This window comes from Cariama cristata, unplaced genomic scaffold (assembly GCF_000690535.1).
Source record: "Cariama cristata isolate BGI_N322 unplaced genomic scaffold, ASM69053v1 scaffold1929, whole genome shotgun sequence".
NCBI lineage: Eukaryota > Metazoa > Chordata > Aves > Cariamiformes > Cariamidae > Cariama > Cariama cristata.
In genome coordinates this window covers 90,127-99,651 of record NW_009637254.1, presented here as the reverse complement: position 1 = coordinate 99,651, position 9,525 = coordinate 90,127, and the positions used below count along the sequence as shown (strand labels likewise).

Below are 9,525 nucleotides of genomic sequence, written 5' to 3'. Positions count from 1 at the left end.
AGCAGGGAGATGCTCCATTCCCCCCATCATCTTCGTTGCCCTCCGCTGGACCCTCTCCAGTAGTTCCCTGTTTTTTTTTTAACTGGGGAGCCCAGAACTGGACACAGTACACAGTGCTGGACGCAGTGGGAAGAGCAATGAAACCCCTGGGGCACCAGGTCAACCTCCAGGGCAAAGGTTTTTCAGTGTTTCTATAACCAAGGCTCAGTTGAGTAAGGCTGCAATACTCCTGGCTCAGCAGGACACCAGGTGGGCTTGGACAGTGGCACACGCTCTCTTGGATGTGTATGTGCACCTGCTTGGGTGCAGAGGATGTGCCATCCTCTCTGTGACACTGGAAGCTTCTTTTCAACCTGCTAAAGTAGATCTTTGGAGTATTTCTACCACATCTCTGTCTGAGATTTCCCAGAAGAGAAAAAAATAAATCCACATGTGGTGACTAGCATGTATGCAGAACATCTGAAGCTTGTGGAAGCACAGATTTATTGCACAGCACAGAGAGGTGATGCAGCACGTGCACCGTGGGTCCGCTGGCCAGGGTGTCCCAGTGCGTCGGATCTGCTGCACAACCACCATGGGTCCCAGGCTCAGCTCTGCTCACAAAGTCTGCTGCTTTTGGGCTGCATATGAATGTGTGAATCACAGATGCAGCTCCTGGGCTACAGAGCCTGTCTGATGCTTTTAGCATTTACTGTCTCCTACACTGAGTAGGCATATGTGACGGATGTAGCCGGGGAACACATATAACTTGAGGTTGCAAGGTGTATATATATTATGAATAATTAACATGCATAACTTTATTGATATCAAGACTAAGAAATGGAAAAAACAGGAAAAAATACACCGAATCTGCATTTTCTTTCCTATAAAAAAACCCCCACTTTTTAGCTTTTATTCTTGTTGGGATTTGACTTTTTTGGACGTTGTTTTAAAAGTATCTAATGCATTTAGCATTAGGTAGAAAAGTACAATTTATGTGTCTGTAGTACACTTTTTGGTGTGCTTTTTCTGTACACTTTTTTGTGTACACTTTTCTGTGTACATTTTATGTGTACTTTTCTGACTGATACACTGTATTTCTGACCAATATGCTGTCTTTCAGACTCAGATACAAAGGATTTGCAAGGATTTGAGATTTTAATAGACCTCCCAAAGAGATTATAAGAAGATTTTCAAAGGGCTGTTCTACACTCACAGTATTTCTTCTCTCCAGAAATGACAGAAATAAAACATGTCCTGTTTCCAGAAAACTTTGATAGCTTTCATGATGTTTTCCTAAAAATATCTATTTCCTTTGTATTACTTAAGAGTGTAACTCCCCCATATGGCTGTGTCTACAGCTGCTACAAATAGCTTAAAAATGAGGAAATGGAGAAATTTCTGTTTCTATTTGGACTGCTTATTTGCACACCTCGGTAAGAATATTACTACATCATGATTGTAAGATGTGGCTGTTCGTTCTGTTCATAGAGACAGAGCAGATTTCAAAGGAGCGTCTTGGTTTTGAGGTTTAGGCACATATTTACGTGAAAGTGCTAAACTTACCGATGTCACGCAGTCAGGCTGGCTATCTTTTCCTCATTTCCCCAAAGAAGTGTGAGAGTATGCGTCAGTGATCATCACAAAGATGTGTACAGACCACAGTATTTAAAGGTTTGTATTAATGATATGGGCGTGTAGACTTCCAGTGGGTTTTACTGCTGCATTTACCATCTGCGTAATGGTAAATTTTCAGAGCTCTGGGGATGTTTGAAGATATTGCAGAAATTTATATAGGCATCTGTATGGCCCTAAACTGGACCACAGATATCCATAAAGAGATTTAGAGCATGGAGGAGCCCTGCACGATGCTTAAAATCTGGGAAACAGTGATGGGAACAGAGCTGTTATTCATAAAATGAGAATTTTATCTGGTCTTGCTGCTTCTATATTTTTAACAATAACACAAACTCAAGAGGCATAGGTGCTAGCAGCAATAACAAGAGCAATGGTGATGTAAACTAATGCTCACAGAAATCTTTGAGAATACGTCAAAGAGTTTCTGCCACTTTTACCAAGGCGGGCTGGGGTAACACGCTCACCATCACACAGCAGGTCTCGGCTATAGCCTCTTACAGTCCTCACTGATGAAGAAAGAATACATTTCTAACTTAATCCAGACTGCCACATGGTAAAGCCATCTGGGAGGATATTTTGAAGGAAACAGATGGAAAAGGAAGAGATTCCTCTGAATGTAGTGTAAGATTTACATTATCCTCCATGAACTTCCATGTAGTCCCCATGTTTATATAATTTATCACTATTTCCTTAGACAGCTCAGATTAGGAAGCCTGCATGAGCTCATGTTCTTGTTGTTAATTCTGAGTCTGAACCTCCCTTCTTTAAAGGGAAATTCAGTAGTGTAAAAAGAAATAGGAGAAAGGCAATCGGACTTAAGTGAAACCCAGCAGCAAGAAGTTCCTGATCATCTCAGGAATCACAGTTTTACCTCCTCCTTCTTTTAGCCTCAGGAAGACACTGTCATGAGCACTTGCTCACAGTGATGATTTTTGTTCTCTGCCATGCACTCACACCCAGCAAAACCGCAATGTTGTGCTAGCATAAGCATGGGAGCGGGGCCTGGTAACACCAGGAAGGGTTAAAGATAAGTCAATGATTCCACTGAACATCCCTCAGGCCAAGGATTAAAGAAAAGAAATGTTCTCCAAGTGAAAACATGGCACACAAATAATTTAGAGAGTGTAATTTCACTAGTTGTGTTGTGATGACTGGGGATCTCTTAAAAGCCCTCTCCTTTCATGCATTCTTCCATGCCTCCTCATTTTCTATACAAACATTTCCATTACTAATGGGAATGTCAAAGGGCCTCCTTTTCTCTCTCTCTCTCTCTCTAACCACAGAGATGCTGCCGAGGCACTGTGCAGCAGCGGCTGCATCCGGCTGGCTGAAACACCCTACGCCATCCCCACTGGAATCAGTGCCTTGGGAAAGAAGGGACGGGAAGACCCATACAAGGAGCCCTGGTGCTTCAGTTCAAGCGCCTACATCATTTCACCATCAATTAAATCTGTCGTTACTTTGTTCTGCTACCAAAAGATGGAGTTCCAGGTCCCCTCTTTGTCCTCCCACACCCCAGCCCAATCTCAGTCCCAGCCTTTTCTTCCTCTCTTGCGCTAGGGATCGCACTTGATTCCTGCTCAAACAGAACACTCACAGGACTAAGTGCCCAGGGAGACCAGAGACCTAGCAGCACCACACATGCCATCAGCAGCATGGTTTCTGCCTGGCTAGGCTGTGGGCAGACCCACCAGCTCTAGACCCCTTCATCCTGCTGACCCCAGTGGGGATGAGCTCTGCTACGTATCGGAGGAAATCACAACACAAACAGCCTCCCAGGCGACTCTGCCTCCCAGATCTGGCCTCCTTTGCCCAGCAGGGTTTAAGCCTCCCTGTCTCTCAAGTACCACGGAGGAGATGGCTGGCTTTGTGCCCACCAGCAGATTTACTGCCATGTTCTAGTAGGAATAGCCTGATTGCAGCTGTAACAGTTGAAGGATATAGGCGAGACCAGGGAGAGGAAATATCCTTTATTAGAACAACTTGGTGTGCTTTGAATTGTGTGGTGTAGTCAGAAGGTTATAGATGCTAAGTCCTCAGGGACTGATGTTGTGTTTCTTGCGTAAGCTGGCCTAATAAAAGACATTACCTCTCCTTGCAAAACTTACCTCACTTCGAAATACTACTACATTCATCCTGTATGCTATCTTCACCATTTGGAGCCATTAATATTACTGCCAGTGCCACGGATTCATCATTGCTGTGACTGTATTGATTTCTTTTGTAGAAACCCGATTCCTGCACATGCTTTGGAGAGTTACATCATTTCACCCCTTCAACTCACAGCTAGGATGTTTTCTGTTCCTTATGTAACAGCTCCTAATTCAGATTACAGTAAATATTACAATAATGTACACTGTACAATAATGTATTAAAACCATAAGGTGGAAAACCAAAAGTATTATTCCCTTCTGAAAGCAGACCTCTTTCAGAAAAGCAATGAACCCTTTATGCTCTTGACTCAGCAATCATTCATGTTCACGGCAGTACAGCAGCACCCCATGGACTCTGCCAAGCAGGGATGGACCCTGCTCCCATGCCCACAGGCAGAGCTGGGGTTTGGGTTTTTCTTAACACAGGGCAGGCTGGGGAAAGAAAATGGAGGCAATCATAAATGCAGTGTTTGACCGGTTTCATGACACCTTGTGGCTTGCACTTTGTCCAAGGTGTTAAAGAAGAAGAATACCATCCAACAGAAGAAGTTCAAATGTGTTCATCTTTATGACAGACCCAGTCTAGCTACCAAGTTCAGCCTATTTTATTTTGTGGATTTAGAGACTCCTTTAGACCAGCGGGGAGTAGGGTTTTATACCTGTGCCCTCTCCTTGCTGTAAGCCGTCCCCAGTTACCCACGTTCAGGACACACCGAGATAGCTATCACGTGCCAGACTCGCACCTTGTGTGTGTGTGCCTGTGCCTGCGTTATCATTGCAAGGTGACCGCTGCAGAAAAAGGCCATTTCTGAAGAAGCATTATCCACTGCTTCCTCCTCCCCTTCCCAAGGGTCATCGTGTGAACTGTTCTGCTCGTTGTGCCTAACAAGCCAACATCTCTCCCCCAGCTCATACGATTGATGGATTTCCCTTCATTCATAAAGGAGATCAGTTTAAATACTGAAGAATTATTTCATTTAAAGTACTCTAAAGAATTTAAGTAAGTTTTTCTTACCTGAGCAGGCTTCTTTTGAACCACTTGTTGAGGCTGAAAAGTAAAACAAAAACATGCTGAGAAACAAAATTCACTGAGGTCACTTAATTGTGATTTCACAGATGTTGGGAAAAATGTTTTCAGCAATAGAAATAAAACACAGGCAAAGCCCACAGTCAGAAATGGGAGTGATGAACATACCCAGCTCTCACACCCAGTCTCTCCTGCACCTATCTATGACCTTGCTCCAAAGAAGTTCTGATTACTGTGGATGCAGAGGAGCATGTTAAGTTTGTATAATTAAAACCAATGTGAAATCTAATTTAGCATGTTACATCTTTCAGCTCTTCTATGGTACTGCTAGATTTACTTTGCTGCATTACTTATCAGACATGAGAGTGGCTTAATTTTATAACTATGTTTTGCTGTCCCCAGTGATGCTGTTTACTCTCTTACCACACTCTTTCAGCCGTGAGTGGAGTGTCCTGCTGTAGGGAAGCCCTCCCTCCTGGCCATGAGCAGGAGCACAGCTTGGGCAGAGAGGTGAGGGACACATAACCCCATTTCTGAACCAGGGCTTCCCACTTGACCAAAGCCACCCCTGCCAAAGCCAGGAGACTGGGACAGGCAGTGGCTCCAACCCTCAGAAGCTCTGGTTTGAGATCTCTAGCTGCACGAAGGTGATGCTATGCTGACCCTTGTGAGTCTGCTGACCTGATTTTGGGGATGCCCTTTGTCGGGCAGGTTGGGTGTGTGGGCAGGGAGAGCCGGAGGCCATGTCTGCCTGCCCATGCAGGACCTGGTGGCACAGCCACAGTCTCCTCAGCAAGTGTCCTTCCTGGCTGCTCCCACCCAGGAATGGGAAACATGGTCCACACACAAGTCAGGAGACCCACCAAGATGCCAGTGCCCTTCATCCTCATCCCAGGGAGGAGGAGGAGGAGGAATACTAATTAAGGAACTAATACAAGCGCACTTAAAATACACCACCACGGCCCAGATGATGTGATGACCCTTGTGGGTGCTAGGAGCAGCACAGAACAATAAGACCACAGATAAAGGATGAAATCCTGACACCAAGAGTACAAAAGGGCTCTTCTTAGTTCAGTGGGGCAAAGCTGATGCCTTCCTCCCCCCCGCCCCGAGGACTGTCTGCTTTCAAAGTATATGAATTGCACCCAATGATTTTCTTCCTGCCCTTCCTTCCTGCCTGTTCCTAATCCCAGCCGTGATTTTAGTGCCTGGCTTGGGCAGAAGCCAACATGCTGTCCCTCTGCATGGCCAAAACCCTAATTTTCATGACAGTGTAGTAGGAAATAACTGGAATATTTCTGAATAAACAGTTTAGTGTAACTGGCCTTTCAGAGCAATATTTCAGTGGGAAGGATCAATGAAAATGTAAATGAAATGTAACTGATCCAATTCAGACTGCCCACCACAAGTGTCCCATTTTAACAAGAGATGCTTTGTTTATTTTCAGTCTTTTTCTAATTCAGCAGAATCCTATTGCTGTTACATTTTTGTATCTGTGCCTCAGGCTCCAAGTTCTGCTCTCAAATAAATATGAGAAAAAACCCTATGTGATGACTGGGTCCGTCTTTAAACTTCAGGGTGGACCCTTGTCTTTTCCATTAAATTCCCTTGCAATGGAGAAGATATTACCAAGGCACACATTTTACTGATGCCTTCTCCAGGTGGACTGCAAGCCCTGAACTCATTAGCGGACATTTGCTGCCCTCGGACAAAGGAATGATTTGTTTCAAAGGAATCCCTCGCAATTACAGAACTCATTGAGCTCTTCAGTAATCTGCCACTAGTGGTTTTCTGCTTTATTTTCTTCTTTTGCCTGCTGATTACACCTGTACACATGTTTACTCTCAAACCACATGAAATCCACAGACATTCTTAGAGGCTGACTGTTTTCTCCTGCTCAGAAATCCCCGTATATTTTTGGCCGTGCACTCTGCATTCATGTGACTCTCACACACTGTAGCTCAATGAAATCTTCGGAAAGAGCTGCCAACTCACCAAATTTTCCATGAATTAGGTCCTGACACTTCAATGAGAGGAAAGACAATGTCTGAAACAAGGCCAGCTCTGGCTTTCTGCCTAGTATGTGTCACAGTAATTCTACCAGCTGCCCTTCTACACAGCACTTCATACTTTTCAGACCACCAAAAAGCCCCTTGAATACTTTCAGTGATAGCCGGGGCTTGAGCTGCCAGCATGTTTTCCCAGCCTCTGGCACCCAGTGGCTCTGGACTGGACCTAGAAAGTTTTTTGTGTGTGTTTGTTTTGTTTTGTTGTTATTTTTATGAATGGCTTTCGCATGGGACTCTGACTCCGGCACAATCCTATCCAGCCATTCATAAAAAGCAGAGGGAAAATATTGTACTTTGCCCAGTTGGAAACTGCCTCCGATACTGACCAAGGCTTTCAAGAATCTTAGTCATTCAAGACCTTTGCTATCACAGTGCTTCATGTCGAGAGCTCCCTGGCAGTGCTTGCTTGCCGCCGGCTAGGTTTCCACTGGATTTGGGACCTGGAGTTCAGCACATGTTATGCTTTCTCCCTTCAACAGAAGAAGGACAGCTATAAGAGCTCAAAAGCGGGGCTCAGCCCCTCAGCCGGCATTAACGGCACATACCACCGACACGCCGGGAGCCGTGCCCACTCATGTCACGCCGAGGGCTCCAGCCTGTGGCAGCTGAATCTCTGCAAGTGCTGGTTTTCAGGGGCATTGCTTTTCCTGCTTCAGCCTGGCTGAAGGGGAGAGCTATCTGGACGAATGCAGGCTGGATAAATCCAGCAAGGTCCAGTCCTGTGAGGACTCAGTGTCCGCTCACTTAGGTCACCCTAGACCAGAAGAACTGAGACGTACAGGAATAATGAGAAATTTCCAAGCACCTCCTTCTATTTCTTTAACTGTTGTGGATGTGATGCCTTTAGAACCTTTTTGGCACACTATAGATACAAATGCCTCAACTCACTAAGCTTTGTGTTCACTGAGTTAAGAGATCTTTTCAGAGCTTCAAAGGAGACACCTCTGATTCAAGACAGTGTTGCAACTGCATGTTCAACTAGCTGGAAATAAAGAGAATCTGTCTTGGTTATGGAAAAGACCGGAACCATAAAAAAGCCAAGGACAAGAGACTATAAAGAGGTGCTTTGGAGCAAAATAAAGTTGTACGCAAGACATGAGAGCTCTGAACTATTATGTATGCTGCCCAGAGCCTGCAGAGTAGGATGGCAGAGCTTCTGCTCTGCTAGAGGCTCTCTCACTTATGTCAGTGATCATATGTAAGGGGAGCTTTGTGCAACACAGAACTTTCACATTTTATTTTTATCCTAAGTTTAAAAAACAGCTGTTTTACACTGAATGTGTATCAGCTGAAATTCCATACGCTTGGAAGAAAAATTCAGGGTTTTTTACATCATATGCAAGTACAAGTCAACCTTAAGTAGTTTTCTTAAATCTGTATGCGACAGAAAGAACAAGTGGCAGTGTTGGAAAAATCCTATGAGCATGTCACTTAAATGCCTATCATACAAGAACCAATCCAAAACACAGCAGAATTTCTTTTGCCATATTTAAACTATTAAGTATGTGAGCTAAGGCAAAAGATAAAAATGTAAAACTTCAGGATAATATTCCTAACTTTGAACAGAAAAAAAATAAACCACCTGAAGAGGGAAGTACGCAAAGTTTTTGGTGGTTTTATCCTTGCTGTAAGTTTTGGATGTTCAAAGCTGAACTCTTTATCTTCTACAAGACACTTCTTCCACTACTACTCTGTCACCACATCCCTCATTTTATTTTTATTTTCAAATTCTGTTACTTTACTCTTTGTCAGTATCTTAGATGCATCCTTATAGCCTATACAGTCAGTGGTCAAACAATTTCTTTGCCTTCTATACGAGAACAAAAGAGCAGCCTCATGTGATGAGTCCATATTCATCTTGCACCAGCAGTCAAAAGTTGTATCAAATTCAATTTGTCACACTTCTCATTCGCTGGAGTGCTTCTTACCCTGTGACTTTTCATAGCATTATAAAAATAGGGAAGGATAAGGGCAAGTCTATGTCAACTAGTATGAGCAATGCTGGAACACATTTTTAATGATCAGAGATAAAAGCCCCAGTTTGAATGCAAATCATCCCCTGACCGCTGTGCCTGAAGCTCCAAAGGCAAGCTGCACACTCGCAGTGCTCCTAGATTTTGTGTGTCTTCCTCCTCAAACTGAGCATTATGAAGATGTTTGACTGATGCTTCCTGGCAACAGTGACTCTCTGTTTTATTCCCACAGCTTGACACAGACAAGACATTCGCGTGGAGGTAGGTCTGCTGGTGAGAGTGAATGACCACGATGGAAATGAAAACCCGGTTAGGATGACATTTATAGTGCTGACAGCTCAGTGTCGTGCAGAGATCATTAAAATAATTTCATAGGTCACCCAAACACTTGTAGTTCTAAATCAAAAGATGAGTAAAACCATATTTAGTCTTTTTGTCTACATATCCTCGAAAAATCAGGAAGTTCATATTATACCAGTTGAAACCAATATAATCCAAAATAAATCATGTCTTCCAAGCAGTTCCATATGACAGCAGAGTAACTACTGTTCTGCCCTACAGCTTTAATTGGTTCGAGTCCAGCCTTTCCCTCCCTCTTCCAGCACAGAGGGATACAAGGCTGGGACCGGGGGCCCAAGCAGCCTTCGAGAGAGCCTTCCCCTCTGGGCAAAAGCTACTTTTCAGCA

At 44.0% G+C, this 9,525-nt stretch overlaps 1 protein-coding gene across 1 annotated transcript in view; it reads right to left on the bottom strand.

Moving 5' to 3' along the window:
- Nucleotides 1-9,525, bottom strand: part of LOC104167840 — a gene marked incomplete at its 5' end in the record, with an annotated part of 115,875 nt that overhangs the window by 17,270 nt on the left and 89,080 nt on the right. Inside the window, one exon of the mRNA XM_009708219.1 lies at nt 4,786-4,818. Coding sequence (XP_009706521.1) covers nt 4,786-4,818 — 33 coding nt within the window. The remainder of the gene's footprint in view (nt 1-4,785; nt 4,819-9,525) is intronic.